Below are 23,919 nucleotides of genomic sequence, written 5' to 3' on the forward strand. Positions count from 1 at the left end.
AATCAATATGCGACCTCACAGCCAGTGACGCATAAAATACAAATACACATACACACTATACCAAGTTGTACAGGGCTTTCTAAATCACTGAATGGACGCACAGCGTGGCAAAGTGTTAAGTGGAAACCAGTGGGCCCTGCTATAACTGATGAGGTTGATAACTCACTCTTTGTAATGCAGTGCTCAGCCGGAAGCAGTCTCTTCTTCATCAGACCCTGCAGAACAGACCTGACAGATGGCCGGTGCACCAACTGTAGCACAAACAGGTGGGACTGGGGACAAAGAGACATAAGGGGCAAACAGGAGTACAAAATGAGGTTAATTCATTAGTTCAGTGTAACGTACTGTAATAAATTTTCTGCATTTCTGTGACTGAGTCAGGAAACAGTCACATCGAGCAACTTACACAGCAGCATGCTGTCACTGTGATCTGTACAGTGTTGCGCCCTGGCTGACACACTTGCTTTAGATACAAGGGCTTGTGGGAGGTTTTGTTGTCACCTCTTTCAATGGACAGAGGAGTTGCATTAACACTGACCTGATGAAAATGAAGAAGAGAGAAGAAGAGAAAACGTCAACAAAATCCTGGCAAATTGTGTTTAAGATCCCTTCTAAAGGTGGTAATTAAAGTTAAAATGTGGGGACAGTTACCTCTTCAAAATGTTATCTCAAGAACTGTTTATAATTAGTCACAGGAAACCAAAACCAATAAATACAAAACATATCCAGCTATCTCAGCTATCTCTAGTATAGACCACTGAGTTTTAGACCATCAGTGTGATGACATTTTTTAATTCAAACTTTTTTCCCCTTTCATATCTATTCAAATGCCTCTTTAAGGGTTCAGACTTGGCTTTAGGTTTAAAGTAACAATTCGAATTATGGTCAGAGTTTAGTGCTTAGTCCAATTGTTAAACCTAGGAATAGCAGACATATGAATGCACTGATAATAAATGTCCATACAAAAAGCCAAACAAACATACCTGTGTGTATATTGACGTCCACAAATATATAACAGATATGGATGCTTACTTGCACAGAGGCAGGCCAGTTAGTGTTCATTTGTCTGTCTTCGTGGTGGTAACACTTAAACTGCAGCTCTAAATCTGGCCTGTGGAGGGAGACACAAAACAGCTGTCAGGGGAAAAGACTGGGTGGGGTTATCAGACATTCTTCATTTGTTTTCTTTCCGCTGTTTTAAATTGCTCAGGAGAGAGCAATTTATTTTCATATCACACCACAGTCAAGCACAGTGTCCCTCAAATATTTTCAAAAAGAACCTATAACATTTTTTATTTTTTTCTGTCATATCCTGGTCCAATGGTGGATGATGATATTAAACGTGGTCAGTGTATGCACAAGTAATCTATGTAAGCCAAAGCTCAGGCTTCAAACTGTTCCAAACACTGTTTCTCACTTTGTTCTGCTCTCGTCATGTGACTGCAGTGTCAGTCTTTATACCTCATCATTAGTGTTTTGTAGACAGAGTCTCGCAGATGGAAGGCATGGTTGCTGACAGCCAGGTTGTGCTCCAATCTGAAAGGCTCCAATACTACACCATCTCGTACAGGGAAAGTCAGACGCAGGTCGTCACTGGGGTTACCTTGAATGGAAAGTTGCAGTTTCTGATGCATCAGTGAATTCAAGGTCTATCTGGTGCCTTGACAGACAACTGAGGCAAGAGGTTGTGATCCATTTGAAGATTTTTTCAAGTAAAACAGACACTTTTGTTTATGCCTAATTTTATCCTGAAAGGAGCCTGAAAGAAAACAAAAGTAACTGTACCTTTTTAGATGAATACTAAAAACCTCTGACCTGTACGTGTTCTCATTTACATTTTTTTGTGATCAGTTGTTCTTTTGTGGATACAATGTTTATGACTCAATCAATTTTGAATTAAACATTTTGATGTTTGTTTGTTTTCTCAATTGTTAATTATTCTTCTACTCTGTTATTAACACTGTGAGAGCTGAGGTAGAGGCAAGTTTTCAGTGCCATTCATCACAAGATTAAGGAAATGCTACAGAGCCTAAATTCAAGTAATTTGTTATTTCCAGTCAAACTTCATCTATATATCATCTTTAGTAGTGTACTTACTCTGTGGCAGCTGAGTCTCACCTGTAAGGGGCTGCTGGGTGTTGATGTTGGCTTTGGTTTCTGTTGTAAGGTAGGGGGGTTTGGTTTCCTGGCCTGGAGAAAGGTAGGGAGGTATGGAGGTCCCCGGTGTCATTGGAGGGGTAGGATTCCCTCCCATTGGCGAGGTGGGATACCCAGGAAGCACCCCACCCCGAACTGGCTGAGAGACGAAGATGAGGAATATTTAGAGCATCAAACCTAACTAAAAAATAAAAACTATATTTATGTATATATAGTGCGTGGATGCATTTGGAAAGTATTTTCTTGTTCCACATTTTGTCACGTTACAACCTTATTACTAAATGGATTAAATTGATTTTTCACCTCTCTACATGCACAACCCTATGTAATTTAAGCACATGTTGTTCTTTAATTTAAGTACTTTAACTTAAGTGCATTAGAAAAGTTCAAAAAGCATCCAGGACAGAAATAACTGCATTACACATCAGAACAGACCTTCGGCTCTTTGTAAGTACCTGTACAGACAGCATGCTAACGCTAAGCTAGTCAAGAACCCTGAGTAATATTAAAGCTGACTGAATTCTAACCTCAGCAGCCAGACGCTGAATTTCAACAGGCAACAAAAGCAGTGATGAGCAGTCAGGCTGCAGCCTGAATACCTTTCTACCTGTTCATGTTTCTACAGTAGAATCACTGCGGTGATTGCTTTGAAGTCTCTTTGTACTGGTTTTCTTCTTTACTTTAGCTTGTGTAAATACTGAGAGAAAAATCATGTGTGTCCTCATTAGGATAGGGATTTGTGTTAGTGTGTGGGACTGTAGCCTATAGATTCATATTGTTAAATGGTAATTATGAGACAGTGATTTTCAGATAATTTTACAGAGAACCATGAAAGTAATGTAACGAGTAGTGTCACAAATTACTTTCTTCAGTGTGTAATTAAGTAACTACTGCATTACTTAAAAAAAATTCTCTTTGTAATATGTGTGATAAATTTTTGGATTAACGACCCCAACATCGATCATAACAAACGGGCAACACCTCCATCAGGCACATAAATTTGACAGTATGCAAATAATTGCACGACTGTAATGACTTTCATATGTTGTTCTTAAATCAGAGTTGGTGAGAACCGAATACGAACTGACAAGGAATCAAATCTAAAAGTGATATCGATAATGGAATTAAAACTACTAAATTCTTATCAAATTATATGATGCCCCATGATGAGCATTAGATACTGTAAGCAGTAGAAAACTAGCTTCTGCTTTACAATCCTCACACAGTCCTGCAACCAAACATCACAACTTCAAAGTAGAATGAATCAAAAACAGCATGAATTAAATTCAAACATTAAAAAATACTTAAACTTCTAATTTTGAGATATTAAAATCTTCATAAAATATAGGAAGCCATAGAATTTTAGTATAACAAAACTAAGAGAAACGGAGCTTAGGTCTTCAGTGTTGACAGCATGGGGTGAGTGCATGGAGGACTTACCCCGTTCACTGCAGCCTGTGTGAAGGCATTGTATCCTCCTGGTCCTCCACTTGCCATGCTGCCCTGACCATTGAAAGGCTCTGACTGAAGACCACAGAAACCAAACATGACATTGAGTGCCCAGGTATGTGGACACAAAGATGTGGAGAAACACATCTGCAATTAATGCAATTCTTTTGTTAAACCCCTTGGATGAAAGGTGAGAGTCTGCACTTCACTCACATTGTAATTATATCGGCCCAAGCACAAAATTGTGAAGGCCCTACTCCATCTACTCTGTGAAACGAATAGAATATTTAAGGCCTAAACATATTCAAAAACTAATTCAATTTTGCACATGCATCAAAACAGGTGAAAATGTCTGTATTTTACTGGTTTTGGGACATGGACAGAGCAAAATAACTCCGTAGTGACTCCTAAAAAATTGCAAAGAAATGAGCCCACATGCTGTGTCTCATGTACATGTATGAAATTTGGCACACATGTAGCATCTGTAGACGCACAAAAAATCCTCTAGGAGTGATACCCTAAACCCAACAGGAAGTCTACCATTTTGAATCGTAGATAACAAATTTTGGCACCACTTTTACCATTTCAATTTAAATGTTTTGCCATGAAGCACGAAACTGCTGTAACTCAAAGACACATTGTCCAACATAACACTGTCTCTCCTAAGCTTCTCGGGGGTCATGAAAGTCCAGAAATGAACAAATTGATATGTCAAATCTCAGCAAAAGTTGGAGTGCCACCTAGTGGGAACAGCAAAAGTCATGTAATATACAGGGTGGGCCATTTATATGGATACACCGTAATAAAATGGGAATGGTTGGTGATATTAAAGTCCTGTTTGTGGCACATTAGTATATGTGAGGGGGTAAACTCCTCAAGATGAGTGGTGACCATGGTGGCCATTTAGAAGTCGGCCATCTTGGATACAACTTTTGTTTTTTCAATAGGAAGAGGGCCATGTGACACATCAAACTTATTGGTAATGTCACAAGAAAAACAATGGTGTGCTTGGTTTCAACGTAACTTTATTCTTTCATGAGTTATTTACAAGTTTCTCTTTGTTCACAGCCACTGACATGTCGAAGAGGTTAACACGTGAGGAGCGGATCTAAATTGTGTTGATATCTGGTGAACGCAGTAACCGGGTCATTGCACCAGATTTCAATGCAAGACACCCTACGAGACCACCCATCTCCCATGCTACAGTTAGCAAACTGCTTGCTAAGTTTCGTGAAACTGGTTCAGTGTTGGATTTGCCAAAATGTGGATGCAAGAAAACTGTCACTAATGAAGAAACATCAGTGGCTGTCCTAGCTTCATTCAGCAAGAGCCCACAGCGTAGCACTCGCCGCATGTCACTGGAGAGTGGCATTAGTCGAACATCCCTTCGGCGGATATTAGCTACTCACAAATGGCACCCTTACAAACTCCAGCTACTGCAGCATCTCAACGAGGATGACCCAGATCGGTGCGCAGAATTTGCAGAATGGGCAGAATGGGTAAAACAAAAATTGGAACAGGACCCTCAGTTCACTGGACGCCTGTGCTGGCATTTCTCCTGCGGTGTTGCTATCAGTGTGTGAAGAGTGGGAGAAGAGGGTTGCATTGACAATCCAACACAATGGGCAGCACATTGAACACATTTTATAAGTGGTCAGAAACTTGTAAATAACTCATGAAAGAATAAAGTTACGTTGAAACCAAGCACACCATTGTTTTTCCATTATGACATTACCAATAAGTTTGATGTGTCACATGGCCCTCTTCCTATTGAAAAAACAAAAGTTGTATCCAAGATGGCCGACTTCTAAATGGCCACCATGGTCACCACCCATCTTGAGGAGTTTGCCCCCTCACATATACTAATGTGCCACAAACAGGACTTTAAAATCACCAACCATTCCCATGTTATTACGGTGTATCCATATAAATGGCCCAACTTGTACTTTGCAATACTGGTTGACCAGATTCACGTCAAATCCAAATAAACATCAGACCTTGTGTGAACACTTTTATTTAATGGCACACCCTGATGTAATGTCTCAAGCTGTAGAAAAAAAGTCTCTTGGAACTATAGCCCAAACCCAACAGGAAGCCAGCCTTTTTAATTTAAAGTGAAATTTTGGCTGCAATTTTTGTATATTTGTTGCCAATTTCAGGCAAATGGAGGCTAATTTTTTAACAAACTCCTTCAAGGGATTTCATCTGCTCAACATGATATTTGGTTAGTGCAGTTAAAGACCGTGGTGATATTAAAGGGCAACGTAAGTGGCAACAGGAAAAACGCACAATCGCGTGAATCTGCTTACCCACAGCACGCAGGAGCTGTAGCTCGGCTCGACCAGGGCCCCCCTGGACATGCGCCAGGGTGTCAGGCCACATCATGGATGCGTGTACCTTCAATTTTGTTTAAAATCCACTTTGGTGTTATATAGAGGCAAAACCAGACTCTAAATAGTTCATCTTTATAACTGAATAAACTTCAGTTAGTTATTTTAACAAAAACAGCCAAGTGATGGTTTCAATTGTCCTCTCATTTCTGTTTTGTAAAAATAAATAAATTGGTACAAGTAGACAGAGCACTCGCCCTAGACTGCAAGACCAGGCTGACCAACCTGTGACTACAAGACCTACAACTTGATGCCCCACACCTGGACTGAAGGACAATGGAATGTCATTAGGACTGGAGAAGTGTAGTCATATGGTAACAAAGAGAAGGAAGGTAGTCAGAACTGAGGGGATCGTACTACCAGAAGGCAAAATTGCAGACACTAAAGACAGCTACAAATATCTGGAAATCCCACAGGCAAATAGACACCACAAAGAGGCTGCTAGGAAAGCTGCAACCACCAACTACTCAGATGGTCAGTCAAATCCTGAGGAGACAGCTGAACGGTATGAACAAGATCTGGGCTAGGGCTGGGCCATATCATACCGTTCACTTTAATACCAGTATAATGTTGGGCAATGATAAGAAAATGAAATATCGCGATAGAATATGGGTAAAACGCGCATGCGCAGTGCCTTTGTTTTCATATGCACATGGCGGAAAAAGCATGGTGGCGACGGAGAATAAGAAGGGTGAAAGCGGATCGTTGAATGAAACGGATGAACCAGAATTGGTTTGTAAAAATGCTGCAACTTAAGTGGTGTGGAACTGGTTTAGCTTTCGTCCGTCAGACAAAAAGTTGTGGAGTTGTAAAGTGTTTTGTCTAGTGTCAATTATATCGTCAGTTATATCGTTATCGCAAATTTTGAAATGTATATTGTGATAAATATTTTTGGTCATATCGCCCTGCTCTAATCTGGGCTATCAACATCTACGTGCTGCCCATGATCAGGTACCCTGTTGGGATAATAAGCTGGGCAAAAGAGGAGATAGAAGCCACTGACATCAAGACGAGAAAGCTCCTGACCATGTATGGAGGGTTTCACCCCGAGTCCAGCATCGTGAGACTGTACACTAAGCGGAAGGAAGGAGACCAGGGCACAGTGAGTGTCAGTACCACAGTCCAGGATAAGACAACAGACATCCACAAGTACATCAGGAAGATGGCTATGACCGACCGCGTGCTCAGTGAGCAGAAACCCAAGAAAGAGGAGCAAGAGAAACCATACCATTCATTGTATGTACCACCGGCTAGCTAGCTAGTGGATCTAAGAGCAGACCACAGCAACCTCCCCGAGCAGGTTTCAGTAACCATTACAATGGCAGACATCCAAGAAAGGGTCTACAGTATGAAGCACTGGACAACACCAGGCCCCAACATGATTCAGCCGACTGCAATCCATGAGCATCTGGCAGTACAAATGAACCACCTGCTAGTTGATGAGAGAGACCCAGAATGGCTAACTGAAAACCAGACAGATCTGATTCCCAAGGACCCCCCCACCCCAGAAGGAACCGACACCATCTAACTACCAGCCTATAACCAATATATAGATAAAGTTGTGCCAGGTGAAATAGTTTCAGCATCTGCTTTTATTCTGTACATTACAAGTTTTATTTTGGAAATTATAAGATAGTCAAATATCCTTAAAAACTATGTTAATCTCAAACATCCCAAAGCTGCTTGGCTCTGTTTAGTGGTCACCTTATAATACTGAGGAGGATTGGGCTGTCCAGCTCCAGGGGAAAACTGTGCTGGGTTGTGTGATCCAGCAGAGTAGTGTCCCATGTGAGGCATCCGACTGGAGAGGTAAGAGGGTGAGGTGGCGCATCTCTGCTGCGAACCAGAGGGGTATTGCAGAGGCTGGTTAGTGTACCCTGACATCCCACCAGAGCCATACTGTGGTCCAGAAAAACCCTGGAAAAAGACAGAGACGGTAAAGTGGAATTAGAGCTGTTTAATCCATCATTTAAATGGGAAAGTATGATATTGCATGAGTTATCAAGTAAGTATCTAATTCTTTCTGCTTTTTGAATAAACCAAAATAGGACAGATGAGAGGTAGTTAGCACTGTTGCCTCACAGAAGGTCCTGACTTTGACTCCACCATCTGACCGGGGCCTTTCTGTGTGGAGTTTGCATGTTCTCCCCATGACTTTGTGGGTTCTCCCCGGTTACTTTGGCTTCCTCCCACAGTCCAAAGACAATTAGTGGGGATAGGATGTGAAATGAGGTTTTTAACTGGTGACTATAAATTGCCCACAGGTGTTAATGTGAGTGCAAATAGTTGTCTCTTTGTTAGCCCTGTGATGGATTGGCGATCAATCCAGGGTGTACCCTGACTCTTGCCCTATGGTAGCTAGAATATGGTAGCTACCCCACCCCACCCCACCCCAAGTCCCTGATAAACATATACAGAAAAAAATAGATGGATGGAGGACAATATACTATAATATAGTTCTAGGGAGTGTATTTACTTTTTGTAAGTTTGAGCAAACATTTGGTGGGATCACAGACCTCGGAATGGAAAGGCCGTTTGAGTCCTTGTTGTCCGCCCGGATAGCCTCCTTGATGAGGAATCCTCTGAATGTGCGCAGGGTGAGAAGGATACAAGCCTCCGGTGGAAGGTGGAAGTCCAGACCTTGAAGAGATCATCCCGCCAGGGTTCATCCCTGGAGGGCCCCGGGGCCCCGCATGAGATAGGAATTGGGTGCTGTAAGAGGATGTTCCACCCAACTGAAAAGGAAAAAAAAAAACAAAAATGTTATAAAGTTAACTGGATCTTTTCCACAGCATTGACAGCTCACAGAGTTCAGTCATAGCGAGTCAGGGTCTGCATTTATTAAGCAACTCAGAGCTGTGAAAGTTACTTTTGCCCAGTCGCAGTTTTGGTAGTAGAAATAAACACAACCTGTAACTTAAAATGGGAAATGCATTTAACTTAAATCTAATCAATATCAATATAGTGCTGTGGATAAAAAGACCCCTTCCTGATGTTTTGTTTTTGTTTCCATATTTGTCACACTTTCATATACAGTACATTTTTCAGATTATCAAACAGTGTTTAATATTAGACAAAGACAACCCAAGTAAATACAAAATGCATTTAAAATTTAGAGTGTATTTTTTAAGGAAAATAAGCTCAGTATTGCTCAGCCTATCAAAATTACTCCAAGTGTAATCAACAAGTCACACAGGTCTCATAAGAACCCAGAACAACATCTAAAAAACTGCAGGCCTCACTTGCCTCAGTTAGGTATGATGATTCAACAATGACAAAATATTAACGGATTGCAATTTTTGCTCAGACTTTCAAGGTAAAAATCACTGCTGACTAAAAAGAACTGAAAGGCTCATCTCACATTTGCCAAAAAAGTATCTTTGTTGTTCCCTGAAATTTGGGGAAAATATTCTGTGGACTGCCAAGACAAAAGCAGAACTTTTCTGAAGAGTTACAACCCATTACATTCAGCATTAAACAGTATTTCAGAAAGAGTACATCATACCAACAGTCAAACATGATGGTGGTAGTGTGATTCTCTGTGACTGCTTTACTGCTTCAGGATCTGCACGACTTGCCATAACTGATGTAATCATTCTGCTCTCTACCAGAAAATCCTGAAGCTCAAACACACTTGAGTCATGCACCAGAATACTCTTAAACACACAAGTCAACATCTGAATGTTTCATAAACCCACCACAGTAGGTAAATTAAAACAATTCTGCAAAGAAGAGTGAGCCAAACTACTCCACAGTGATGTTAAAGACTTATTGCCAGTTATTGCAAATACTTGATTGATAATCAAGCTTTTATATGTTTTACCTGCTGATATTTTACCTTCTTCTTGTGATTCTCTGGTAAACAGTTATAGCAGCCAATTGCAATTAACTCTCAATATAGTGGCCTCACTGAAAGTCAAAATATTGGCAACTTCTTGGGTCCCTGGAGAAATGAGGAAATAAAAAAAAATGAAGAAAAAAATGTTCTACCGGAGAAAAGAGATGGGGAAAAAATAAATTAACAGTAAATGGTCAGATTGCTTAAAAGATGGTGATGGCAATTTATACTCAATGGTTACGATAAAGCCATTTTAACATCAAATGTGGACAAAACTTGTGATACATCGAGTTTATTTGATGTATTGCCCACCCCTAATTTCACGTATGTATGTTTCAGCTAAAAGAGGATGCACATGATCACTGCCTGCTGCTCTCTTTGTGCTTTTGTGCCTTTATTAATAACTTCAGTTGAAATTACAGGCAGAGAGTGGGACATGTAACAGGTCATACCTTGGATGCTAAAATTATCTGCCTCAAAAATTTAGAAATCAGGATCAACACGAACAAGTTGAAACTAGAGCTGCAACTACCAGAAAAGTCTGGTAACATCCAACACAGGGTTCAGATGTTCACCTCACTATCATTTCTGGAAAATAAAATCAGCTAATTACATCAAATGATTGCACCTGAACCATGAAAGCTATGTGCAGCTTCTCCCTTTTCTCTTCTTGCATGCCTCCCCTAACACAAAGAGATGCACATATCGTTCTCAGAGACCTTTACCTGGCCATAGCTCAGCTCCTGGTTCTGTTTTTCCTGTATTGCTGCAACAGTCGCTGTAGCAGTGGCAGTTGCTGTGGCAGCGGCGGCAGCAACAGCAGCAGCAGCAGCCTGAGTGAAATCTGAGGGTGGACGAACGCCTAGACCGGCACCTCCACTGTTTCCAGAGTAACTGTGGGGAGAGAAAGGAAGACTGGGAGATGAGTGGGATTAGTAAACTACGCATAACTGTGTGAGGTTTTGTCACTAGCATGAGTCGTGCGTGAGAGCAACCATATTACATTACATGCATGTAATTTAAAAAAGCATTTCAGTCCTAACCACTAGAGTCAAAACAAGATATTTATATTTGATATGGCTCAGAGAGGCACCCTCTTCCATCCGATATATGAAGAGCCAGAGGCAGAAAAACTATAGCAGGGAATCAAAACAAAACAGAAATGGAAAGAAAGAAATGTGGTGGGCTGCATAGCTGTTTGCAGTTGTTTAGCAACTGTGGGCAAGAAAAATTTACTGAGAAGGTTATGTAAAAGGTTACTCAATGCAGGACCTGTCTCTCATGATGACCTTCTGTACCACAGTTAGACCAACTAACATCATTCCAGTGTTCCCTGATGTTGGCTTCCAGCCTACTTCTTCAACTGTTTCTAAGGTTACTTTGGCAATGATAAAGATGAGTTCAGTTGCTTCCGGTGATATTGGTAGTCGGACAGTATAAAAGCATCTTTATGGGATGTAGTCAGCAAGCTGGGGGAGTTGTGCCTGTGTAAATAGTCAGTACTAAAATACACAGGATTTCTTTGAATGTTCATTTTCCAGGGTGGAATGACTGTACAGCATATATCTTTAATGACTTTCAAGGTAAAATGTATGCATACATACATTCCCTTACATCTCTTTAATAATTGGTGCTGAAGGATCCACAATGTCTTTTAACTTGACACGAAAAAGTATATTAACCTATTAACAGGTGATCATAATTTACTACAACTAGTAGTTTCTATTTGCCTTTTCTCTGAGCACAAAAAAAAGTTGTTTCACAGCACCAACTAGACTGGCCAATAATCAGAACAATAGGATAGCATACCTTCCACTGTAGGCGGAGGCTGGGTTGTAAGCAGTGCTGGGACGTCCATACATGACTGGCTGGCCATAACCTTTCGAGACAGGATCTCCATATGACTGCTGACCTATGAATTGGGAGCCCATCCCAGGACCCATACCAGGGCTACCACCGGGCATCATGTGACTGCCAGAGCTATCGCCAGGGCCCATGGGTGCACCAAACACCTACATAGGAAGAGGAGGAATAATTTCACTCCAAACAGTCATATATACCATAAAGTGATGAGAAGATATGAAGTCAGACAAGGTGGTGGGAGAGACATTCATTAGACCAAAGTGTGGGCTTCCTAGGTTAACTCTTAACACTCAAACTGAAAGTTAAACAGAGACAGTTTATTTTAAAATAATTAAGTAATTTTTTACTCATGTACTTCTAAGTAAACTCAAACATGTTTTGGTCTTTGGGACGAAACAGTATTTCTGAAAGTTATAACAGCACTGTAGGTTAGGAATGGGACATTTAACAATGAAATGTGGATGTAACTGTTGAGAGCAGCTCAACTTCAGCCATATCAGTGTCCTGAAAGTAAAAGTCTTTCAGAGAAAAGCAGCTAGCCCATTGATGACTTTATTGTTTTCTAATCTTTACTTTTCTAATAGTAGATTACGGGACATTTATGTAAGTCATCAGACTGCATTAACAAAAAAACAAAAAACAATCATTATGAAAAATACCTAGCTAAAAGTCACACAGCAACACACTGAAACATTGGTGCTCGAGCAGCTCTCATATTCTGCAAGGCAAAATTACTGTTTTCGTCAAGTGATTCTGGTGGCTTTAAGGAGAGTAATAAAATTATTTTAGTCCCCTGTTGAACAGGGCTGAAAATCTCATACACAGTGTGCACTTACACCAGATTTTTCCTCTTTTTTGGGGGGCCAACATCCGTTTCGCTGCTGACCCCATCCACTACAATAAGCTTCCAAACAGGGGATAGCCTGACTGCCATCTATTTTAGTTAACAAACTGAATATGCACAAGTACCTCCCAAAATCTATCCCTTTTAGTAAAAGGAAATATTTCACTTCTAGATTCTCAGTCAGAATAGCAGCCCTTGATTTTACACTCTGAATTAAACCCAGGCTTTGTATATACTTCTGAAATTAGTCTTTTGTATAGTTACAGCCAACAGGAGGAGAACAATATCCCAGGATACCCAGGATACCAAGTCATGTGTTACCTGATTGTGTGTGTGATTGGTCACACCCCACACAGTGGTTACTACAGAGAGAGATCCTGCGTGCTGATTGGTGCCTGGTTGCCAGGAGACTGGCTCATTTATGAAGGAGCCGCCAGTGCTGCAGGAGGATATGAATACGAGTTACTGGGATAGTTGTGGAGGTTCAGCAGAGGCAGAGAGAGCTTTCATCTAGATATCAATAACAATGTCAGAATATCAGACATAACTTTATTATTTCCTAATGAAAATAAATGATGAAAACAGACAGCTCATTATACTGCTGTAGCACAAGGACATGAGTAAAAGGTAATCATTGCACCTTTTACTTTGGCGAGCTAATGATAAACCATAACATGGTTTATTTATCTCACAGTTAAGGTTTCTGCTTCCTCCTTGCAAACCATTTACTGGAAAGGATAGCACTGGTCTCAGAGCACAATATTTAAAGGCTACTGACACTTCAACATCATTATGGATGTTTTATTTTTAATATTTTTAAATTACTCTTCCATATTTTGGTAAAGAAATAGAAGTTTAAGCTGGCATTTGTTCACTTAATAATCAGATTCAATATGTTTCTGTAACTTTTTTCCCCATTTTTCCCCTTTTTAACCATTACTGCTTGTTGTTGAGCTGGCTACACATTTCTTCCACTTCTTTCTGTAGTGAAACTGCAGTCATCAGGCTGTATGGCTGCACTCAATTAAGACTGTTTCGGCTTAAGCAAATCCAGATGCATCCAAAAAGACTGAACAGAAAACACTCTGGATTTCCTTTAATAGTTCAAACTGGAGGGAATTCAGTTATCTGCTTTTTTTTTTTCTCCTTTATTATTTACAGATCCATGCATCCAAGTTTTCTTCCTGGTTGGAGGTGCAGCACATACACTTACTGAGCATGTCCATAGTCAAAAGGTTCTCATATCCATCTGCATTGATTTATATTTGCCAGCATGGTTCTGCTATTGGACTTCTCTTCCTCTGATTTTCCATAAATGCATGAGGAAAGGCCTCCAGGGGAACATCAGCTATAGCCAGAACAAAACAGACTCTGCTTACGATTGATTGTTTAACATGTAATCTTTGTGAACTTTGTTAAATTAATAGTTCATAATAAGTATTATCATAATTTCATATGTGTTATGAATTTGTCTGCATAAAAACAGCAAAATGTGACCATTGAGTGCAGGAGGAGACAGAATGAAGGGTTGATACTGGTCAGAATAGCTAACACACGCAGTGCACACTCCTATCACTTGACACTACAAGTCGTGCAGCGCTGACTTCACTCTCCCTCTGAACCTGTGTCTCAAAAAAACATCTTCACCATCAAGTGAGACGGCACTGATGAAACTGGAGATGACAGTTTCCCTTTGAGGCATAAAGTAACTCAGTGCTAAAATTGCATGTGTGGGAAGAATCAACAAAATTTGCTGATTTGTGAAAACACAAAGCCACCATCCTCAACCACAAAACACCACGTTTTACTTCATAGAATTCTGAGACTGCTGTGGAAATTTTAACCTATTAGCTCAGGAAAAGAATGACAGTAAAAGACCCAAACTACAAAAAAAGATAAATAAACTGGCCAATAAAGGCAACTGTAGATTAACAACTCCTGAGTTTTCCAAAGGTTGCAGGTTGGAAAATTACAGTTTTTGTCCCTGGAGTCTGGGAGTTTTGTCGATAGTAAGACCTCCCTCTCTAGAAATAGCTGCTGAATATGTCGTAGTTATCACACATTTTAGAAAATAAAATATGCTTTACTGCTGACCCCATCCAAAGCATATTTTATTTCTGTGTCTCTGCTGTCTGCTTAGAAGTGTGCTGGTCAGCAGCTACATGCAGGTAATAGACCGTCTATGTATAAGAACCATACAAACACCCTGCGAAGAAACCAAACAATCCCTATGAGACAGCTCAATCACTTAAAACTTTGAAAATATCTAGAATGGTCTAATAAGCTTTGGAAGATTGAGAAAGTGTCAGCTTATAAATATGATGTATTTTTTACAATTTTTTTGAATAGTCTACTTTAATTTAAATGCTTTTGTTATCTTACATGTTGCCTTTGTGAAAAATAAAGAGAGATGCATGTGCAGCTGCAGTTAGACTCTGAGAGGCAACTTTCTGTTGTTACCAACCTACTAAGCGTTTCTGTTGACTTTTTGGGCAACAGTATAGCCATAAAAGAAAGATTTTATATTGGGAATTTCACGATAAAACATACTTTTAAAATTCTGAAAAACATAACTATTTCTTTTATTGTACCAGGCGCAGTGTAAGTATCACAGACAACCAATCAGTTATAGAGAAATCTGGTGTAAGACCTTTAAAAAGCTTACTGCAGGATTGCTCTCCAAAATCCAAAGAAAACTAATTTAGTCTATTGACAGTTATTTCAGTTATTCATATTTTAATTTTAGAAGATATGATGTGGAAAGAGGAGTTTTAAGGACACTTCAAACATACATAAAAATAATTTGAACATTTTAATGAAATAACCAATTTGTATATTTAAATCATATTAAATAAGTGAACAACTAATGGGAAAAATTTCATTCCATTATAACTTGTAGTGGCTTGCCTAGTACTGCAAGACTCATTCTTGCTTGGCTTAGCAGGTGAAGGGTCACATGATTCACCTTAGGACACTGAGCTTATGGTCACACTTGTGTGAGTGTGTGGATACCTTTGTGGAGGCAAGGAGGGTTTCATGCACTTGAGGAGGTTCATCGGAGTACCCCCACCATCCTCCAGTGGCAGCCCTGAGACGCACAGAAAAAGACGAATACTCAAATCTCATTTGGTGCTGCAAACAGCAGCAATTTATCATCACTGTAGCCTGTACTCTGTGCACAAAGACAGTGCCGTCCCACTCTGAGCAACTCACTTTAATCTGTGTGTGTGTGTCACTGTGCACATCAAAATGTTAGCCTATCACTGACTGCTCTCTTAGCTCTGATACCTCGTCAAGGAGGGGGAGGGGTGCTGCGAGCTATATTTAGTCTGCTGATATCAAAAGAAATTTAAGAGAACAGAGATGTAGAGAGGCACCGTCTTCTCTCAGAACGCCAATGTACAATAGTCACTTACCGGCACAAACATTTAAAGCTTAGGCAGATTTTTTTTCCTGTTATTTTTTTATTTGAAGACAGAGATCACTATCAATTTGATCATTTTTGAATCCAAAACATAAACACAAGTGAAGCTCGTTGATCATTTAGAAAAATTCATAAAGATGAAAAGATGAAATAGTTGCCGTTTAAAATATTTCAATTAGACAATTTGATGCTTTTCATTATTAAAAAATGAAAAGCATTATTTAAAACAAAACAAAACATCAAATTTATTATCGCCTGGGTAAATAATTTGCTGTCACCCAAACATCTGAGTATGGTAACACATCTAAACAAATCTTATGTGTGAACATTTTTTTTACAAATAATAAACATATAAATAAATTTAATCTAAAAAATTTTAAACAGAAAAAAAATGAGTTGAACATTAACTCCATCAGCCAATAGGGCCCATAGTTATAAAAGGGCACCAATACAAAAGGTACTTCTTTTGCTTCCTGTGTTCAAAAAGAGTCCAAAACCTTACAAAATGAACTCAAGCCATTAAAAGAGTGTGAAGAAACAACCACTTTAACTTTATGTCCAGAACATCTATGTGTTGTGTTTAAGTGACATCAATTTAAGATGAGCTTTGGGCCACACTGTACTTGTACTTTGATATATACCACTCTCTGCCACAAGATTGTGCAGCAAGTGAATGTTACAGAATTTCGGCACCAGTTACATGGGCCTAGAGCCAACCAGACTCTAAGCCCATGTAACTGGGGAACAATAGGGAACAGTGTATATTACTCTACCAGTTGGTTGCTGGAGGTTTATGGTAGGGTGAAGTTGATTAAAAAGACATATAGCGCTGTGCTGATTTCTGATTTCTTTGATCACTAGCAGGTTGCCGTGTCCTTCCTACTATCCAGTGCCATTTCAAAGTTGTAATATTGTAGAAAAATGCTAGTGTTTTGAATATACAGTCAATTGATATTTCAGCTCTCTAAAAAAATTTGTCACTGTCTTTACTTGTGCAAATGTATTTTAAGAGGGCCTTAATAAACAAGTATTATCAACAAAAAAAACCACGATCCATTTTGAAGCATAGTATATTTTCAATCCATGTCTTTTAGATTTAAAAGGAATTTTAATTAAATTTAGTTCAATGAGATGAAGAAAGAGTCCTAACTGGGCTTCATTAGTCTGTGGGACTTCGGAAGCCAAGTGGAATGTAGCTCGGACAGGGGTTGAAGCAAAAACGTTTGGGAGTGAGCTCAGTTTCGCCTTAGTGGTCTCAGAATCTCATCTCTGCTATTTGTGGATGATGTGGTCTTGTTGGCTTTCATCAGGTGGTGGCCTCCACATCACACTGGAGCAGTTCACAGCTGAGTGTGAAGCAATGGGTATAACAATTAGCCCTTCCAAGTCTGAAGCCATAGTCCTCTGGTTCAAGGACGAGGTGCTGCCCCAAGTGAAGGAGTTTAAGTATCTCATGGGCTTGCTGACAGACAGGCTGGGACTGTGGCTATACTGATGCAGTACTGGCCTGCTATGGTAGAAAGAGAGTTCAGTGTAAAACCTAAGCTGCTGATTTACCGGTCAAACTATGGCCTGACCCTCACTTCTTGTCATGAGCTATGGGTAGTGACCCAAAGAGCAAGACTATGTATACAAGTGACAGAAATTAGTTTTTTATTAAGGGTGGCTTGCCTCTCCCTTAGCAATAGAGTGAAGAATGTATGACTTTCATCTCCTATATACATGTCTGTCTGTAAAAATAAAACTTTGAACTACCGTCTCAAGACCACTTTAGAAAAATTGCAAAAAAGTGTGGCTCCTTAGAAGAACAATATAAACAAATGAGGAGTGACTCAAGACTCTGCAGAAAAATATGTGTGTGATGAAAAGCTAAAAGCCTAAAACAATTCAATTACTTTTATTATGTAGCTAAAGCAAAATTGACATAATAGCTAATTATCATCCATGCAAATATAAATGCAATTTATATTTGCCAATATGTTATTATACAAGAAAAAGGTCAAAATCACCTGATATTGGTACATCCGTAAAAGACACCCTGTCATATGTGACAAAAAAAAGCATCAAACCTCCATAAATTGAATTATAAACTGCAAGTATTTGACATTTTTGTTAAATGTCAAATTTCTGCAGCTCTACTGTGCAGACAAATGTGACGCTTGGACCATTTTAATCTACACACACAGCATGTCTTAATTACAGTCTTCAAAAAAGGTTACACTACATGAAAACATGCAAAAACAGATTAAACTTGTTCTTTGACTTGGTCAATATATTAACACCGCTGCTTGTTTATTTGTGCCTTTTCCTCCTTTAATGACAGATGCTTTTTTCCAGCACATTCTTCTTCACTGCTCTGCCACTGTTCTCCTCCTGGGTTCTCCCACTCAAGATTTTCTTTATCTGACAGTTACCAACTGACATGCTAATTTTCCAACATCAGAGCCTTGAACATCCCCTCCCACTGTATCTTTTCTCTGGCTTTCTATTTGCACTTTGTAGATTTAGGTCAGACACTTCATATCTTGTATAAAAAGAAAGAAAGAGAGAGTTGAATCTTGGATCATGTAACCACCATACTTTTATTCTCATTTTTTTATACACTGATAAGAAAGAGATATATGTATATGCTCTGTTTTTTGTTTTTAAATCTCAGTGAGCGGTGTCATAAAACTCCTTGTCTGTCAATTAATATGTGTTGCCATCCTTTACATTACAGCCATCCTGTGGCCGCAGTCCAATATTGTCACTGAAAACTGTGCTTATTTCAGTTTCGCTAGAAAACTTATGCTCTCCATGTTTGGTGGACATAGCTTCAGTGATTTAGCATGGTCACAGATAAGTTTCCTCTACCTTGGATAACATGTGTGATTCAAAGATGGAAAATGAAAAAGTTGTTTCTTTAGCACATCAGCAAGAAAGGCTCTGACAAGAGGGAGATGGGATGGAAGCTCTGACTGTGTCTTGTTCTAACAAAACAGGCAAGTTGAGCAGGTGCAGACTCAGCCAGCACTTTTAGATTACCATCCATCCAATTCCGCTTATCCTTTTCAGGGTCGCGGGGGGCACTGGAGCCTACCCCAGCTGTCATAGGGCGAGAAGCGGGGTAGACCCTGGACAGGTCACCAGTCTGTCGCAGGGCTAACACAGAGACAGACAACCATTCGCACTCACATTCACTCCTGCATTCACACCTATGGGCAATTTAGATTAATCAGTTAACCAATTGAATAGGTTACCATCTATCAGAATGTCTGAATGTAATACTTTTGACCAACTGTTTGGCCAACTCCACCTTCATTTTTCACAATAATAATAATAATAATAATAATCTGATGAGCCAGAAATTGATCACCAACAACCCACTCTACCAGCTGAGCCACAGCTTCTCAAAATGTAACACCAACATTCAAAATAAACAGCCTATCATCGCAATGTCAGTGATTTAGCAATTAGTTTTTAAGAAATTTTTTTTAGCTACATAAACTCCCAGATTGGGCATAGAGAATTGTTCAAATCTGCTGATATTAATACCAACTAAATTTCTGGTATTGTGACATTTCTTGCTCACAGTATCTGCCAATACAGAGCAGCAACCAAATACCAATGTTAAACTAATAAGCTGCAATCCTCCCTGTGGTGAAGAGTAGGGATGGGAATCGAGAACCGGTGGTTGTGGAAAACCAGTTCCCAGTTCCCTGCCTATTGATCCCACTTATCAGTTCTTGCACTCTCACTACAATCAGCTGATTTTACTTCGTGTGTCAGTGGAGGAAAATAAAGAGACATATGGATATTTATTTTTATTGCACAAAAGGACGAGATAAATGGTAAAGTGGAAAACTGCATCCAGGACAGAAACAACCGCATTATGCTGCTAACACAACTTTGGTTCTTTGCAAGCATCTGTGAAGACAGCATGCTAACGCTAAGCTAGCCAAGAACCTAGAGTGAATCCCGACTCCAGCAGCCAGGACCTTACTTCAACAGGTAACAAGCAGATGAGAGTCAGGCTGCAGCCTCCTCTTCTACCTGTTCACGTTTCTAAAGCAGAATCACTGTGGCGATCACTTTGTGCTGGTTTTTATCTTTGCTTTTGCTGAGTAGAATACAAAGCTGACTGCTAAGAGAAAGATCTTGACAGAGTAATTAAGTAACGTACTGCATTATTTTTAAGAAACGTGTTCTATGTGATATGCGTAATAATGACTTTTTTGAGTAACAACTCCAACACTGATCACAACAAAGAGGGGAATCACTAAATTCTTATCAATTCCCATACCTAATGACGAGACAAGGAATTTTTTTTATACATGTTGGACATGATCAGGCTCAGTTTTCCTGGCTTTGTAGAATAAATTATAACAAATATTTAATGAATTAGTATAAAATAATAAATGACAACAGGACAGAAATTCAATTCTTCACATTGTTTATCTAATATTTTTGCAATAGTTCAATTTCAATGAGCTTTATTAAACTACTTAATTCTGCTGTTATAGAGTCACACTTACGGTTATCATGATACTATTATTGTTATTATTCAAGCTCAATATTGATATTAAGTTAAATATTCAATACCACAGGGAGAAAAATAACAAATATTTAAGAGGCTTTTGTTTTGCTTTAAAAAAAAAAAAAAAGATTAGAACAATACAAACAATAATGCCAGTAACAACACTATATTCAAGTTGACTGATGCAGTGCAAAAAAAGTAACATAATTGTAAAGTGTATCTGTGAAAATCTGTGAAAAATGTTAAAATATTTTTTTCACAGATATTGCCATATATGCGAAAAATAAAAGTGATTATATTTAGACTGTATGAGGTAGAAGTGCGCTTCTAGTAACTTCAGCTTCACATTTTCACTGCTGATCAAATAAAGCTGGTAAGATAAGATACCAGTTTTCGCTCTAGTTGCTAAGCTTTCCTCTTGAAATAACAACTTTCAGACACAAATAGTTGTGTTACCCTGTCAAATTAACACCATAAATTATAATGTTACAGACGGGCACGACTGATGTTTGCTGGGTAGCCCCAAAATTAAAATTTATTTTTTATTATTAGCCATAGCCACTACTCGCTAGCTTAAGTTAACCTTCAGCTGCCCCCTTATTTCTATGCAACCCTCACAATTATCAGAGTTTAGGACCAGAACTTGGAGTACACTAGCTTTTGAGCCCCTGAAACTACGCTTGTGGCTATCTAGTAATTTCTAATAGTTAAGCAGCTAACATCAATGTGTACACTGGCCAGGTTAACCTTTATGAAAACTGTTTAATGCGACAATATTGTTGAAAAGGAAACTTTACTGACCTTTCCAAATTCCTCCTAGTGTTGTTTATTGTTAACTACTTTAACTGCTAGTAAAGAGGACTGTGTGTGTGTGTCTGCCTGTCTGCAGCAATCCTGGGTGAAGTTGTGGGCCAACTGGAGGAGACGGCACTGTTGGTATCAACAGTGTTGCAAGTAATTATGTAATGTGATAGTAATTTTTATTATAGTCAGGACATCACCTTTTACTGTTCCTCAAAAAACACACCACACAGTGTGTGGAGTTGAGCTGAACAGCAGACGACGTGAGACATTTAGTAAGTTTTTGACAACATGTTATGTTACATTATGTGCAGCGATAGCTTTCCACCGAGTATCACACTAAAGATCATGACAGTGAGAGCAAGCAAGCAAGAGTGAGGAATGCTTTGCCCCTCTCTCTGCTTTGTTCTGTTGTTGTTGAAGCTTGTCATTCGTGTAAACTCAGCTGACTACAATTAAATGCAGTTAAATTAAAAAATTTTACAAGCACACAAAAGTTAGTATTAAATACCTCAAAACTGTGTAATTCCTCCATATAACATTAGCTCTCCCACCAAAAACTGCTGTCCTGCCATGTTTAACGCAACCATATAGAACTGAATTGAATCAATTGTCGTTCTGTCACAACAGGATTAATATTTGACCCTAATACTGGACTGGTGCATCCCTAACTGTAATGTACATGTAATTACATCTCAACTAAATGAACATTTTTAAAATGGCATCTTTACTTAAAACAGACAGACAAACAAAAACTTCTTAAATTGCAAAACTGTTCTGTAAATGGATCACTTATTAAATAAGACAAATCATTTAACAAGAAATAATGCCTTCTGTTGTCCGTTTGTGTCTTTAGTATTAAAACTAATACAGTGCCAAAACAAGCTAAAAGCTCATCATTCCCCTCATATATACCAACTGATGAAACAATTGATAAATTTAACTAACAAGCAACTTTGAAAACAAACAGTTGTCACTTTCAAGGGGGAAAAAAAAAGGTCAAATCTCTGGTGTCAGCTTCCCAAATATCACCTACATCACATGTGACCATAACCTGAAAACATTTTGGACAGAAGTGTAGAGAAAAGCTCAAAGCTTTTTTTTCTTAAACGTTAAGCCTGTTGACTGGTATAAAAAAAACAGAAAATAATATATCATTTACCAGTGTAAGTGGTCTATAATAATCTGAAAAAAATCAAAAAAAAATTATTTCCACTGAACAATAAGGAAAACAAAAGCTGTTTTAAACATTAATACTAGAGAAAGATTTCACAATCAGTGCATCCCTAATGAAAACAATAATAAGTTGCAGTCATAGTCCAGAGTACAAGGTGCAACTCAATCCTAAACAAACTTCACTCATGTTTTCTGTTTGTTTGGTTTGGGTTTTTTTTTTTGTCCTATGTTATACTGTACTGGACTAGTTATTATACTAGCCCTTTTTCCGTTAGCACACATACCTTAGGCATAAATACAATCCTAGACACAAGTAAAAAAAAAAAAAAAAAAAAAAAGTGTTGAATTACACTCACTAATTCAACACTCATACAATGTACGCCCAACTTCATCTTAAAAACTAAATAAATCAGGAAAAAGCTGCTAAAAGTCTTCACCATAAATATTTATTTGAGCCTTTTCTGAACGTATAACAGGGTTAACAAAGGTAGAAATTTGTCTTTTCATGTCAACGCTGACCCAAAATAACAGCCTGGCTTCATGCCAGAACAACATGTTATTGTACCCCTCACACAATCCAGGAAGTCATGGCCAAGGAAAAACAAACCAAAAAACAGGGCACTGGCTACCTCAGCTCAGAAATATATATCGCAACGCAACAACAACGACCACCTATGCCTATAACTGTCCCGAAACACCCAGTTAACGAAATGGACTGCAAATTAATGGTGACATACATTTTGACATGATAAGGTGAATATAATGTGATAATCAGAGCCGTGTACAACATGCAAATCAACACTAACACTCAACTCAAGAGTATCGCAGTACAAACAAAACATGCGGCTGTAATGTACGTGCAGCAGAACAGGGGAGGAAAAAATCAGCAGCATAGATTGTGTGGAGGAGTTCAACCTCTGCGCGAGTGTGTAAGCGTCACTTTAAAAAAAACAACAACATGAGAATAGCAGATGTTTTGTTTCACCTACCTGCCTGGACTGATGATCAAATTCGGGTTGTTTTGGTTCCGAACGGCGATTTAAAAGCAAGGAAAAGGTGGGGGGAAACAATGCAATAGTCCCGTATTGGGTAAAGCTGCAACGTGCTGTTGTGACCCTAGCAGCAAATCCGTGTATCGCTGTCTTGTGAATGCCAGCAGAGAAGTGGAAACAGAGCTGTAGAGGGTCGTGAACACGCCGCCGGTTGGCACCGTTAGCTAAATGGAGGATGCTTAGCTCGCGCTGATAAGTTTGTGTAACACTCTATTTTCCTACCCTAAACTAATTTCGAAGTAATTATTCACGTGACAATAAAAGCGCCTTACTAATTTCCTGTAACCGCTATTCCTGATAATATGTGCCCAGAGAACTCACCCCGTATCTGCTCCAGCTGCCAGACAACGAAGCCGCTTGATTGTAGGTAGTTACGTTAGCTAAACAACGTTAGCTTAGCTACTAGTGT

The 23,919-nt window shown here is 39.1% G+C and overlaps 1 protein-coding gene across 5 annotated transcripts in view; it reads right to left on the reverse strand.

The window, feature by feature from the left end:
• zmiz2 (zinc finger, MIZ-type containing 2) overlaps positions 1-23,919 on the reverse strand; it is a 39,168-nt gene extending 15,249 nt beyond the window's left edge. Inside the window, exons 1-13 of one of the 5 annotated variants that reach the window (XM_063477768.1) lie at positions 23,832-23,919; positions 15,554-15,629; positions 12,863-12,980; positions 11,644-11,846; positions 10,560-10,728; positions 8,513-8,731; positions 7,701-7,913; positions 3,598-3,681; positions 2,119-2,296; positions 1,462-1,603; positions 1,033-1,111; positions 407-538; positions 167-272 (exon numbers count right to left, since the gene is read on the reverse strand). In XM_063477768.1, coding sequence (XP_063333838.1) covers positions 167-272; positions 407-538; positions 1,033-1,111; positions 1,462-1,603; positions 2,119-2,296; positions 3,598-3,681; positions 7,701-7,913; positions 8,513-8,731; positions 10,560-10,728; positions 11,644-11,846; positions 12,863-12,980; positions 15,554-15,597 — 1,687 coding nt within the window. In that variant the 5' untranslated portion in view covers positions 15,598-15,629; positions 23,832-23,919. The other 4 variants (XM_063477769.1, XM_063477771.1, XM_063477772.1 and 1 more) reach the window with 4 other exon arrangements.

The sequence above is a fragment of the Pelmatolapia mariae genome, linkage group LG7, assembly GCF_036321145.2.
Source record: "Pelmatolapia mariae isolate MD_Pm_ZW linkage group LG7, Pm_UMD_F_2, whole genome shotgun sequence".
In the NCBI taxonomy this organism is placed as follows: Eukaryota; Metazoa; Chordata; class Actinopteri; order Cichliformes; family Cichlidae; genus Pelmatolapia; species Pelmatolapia mariae.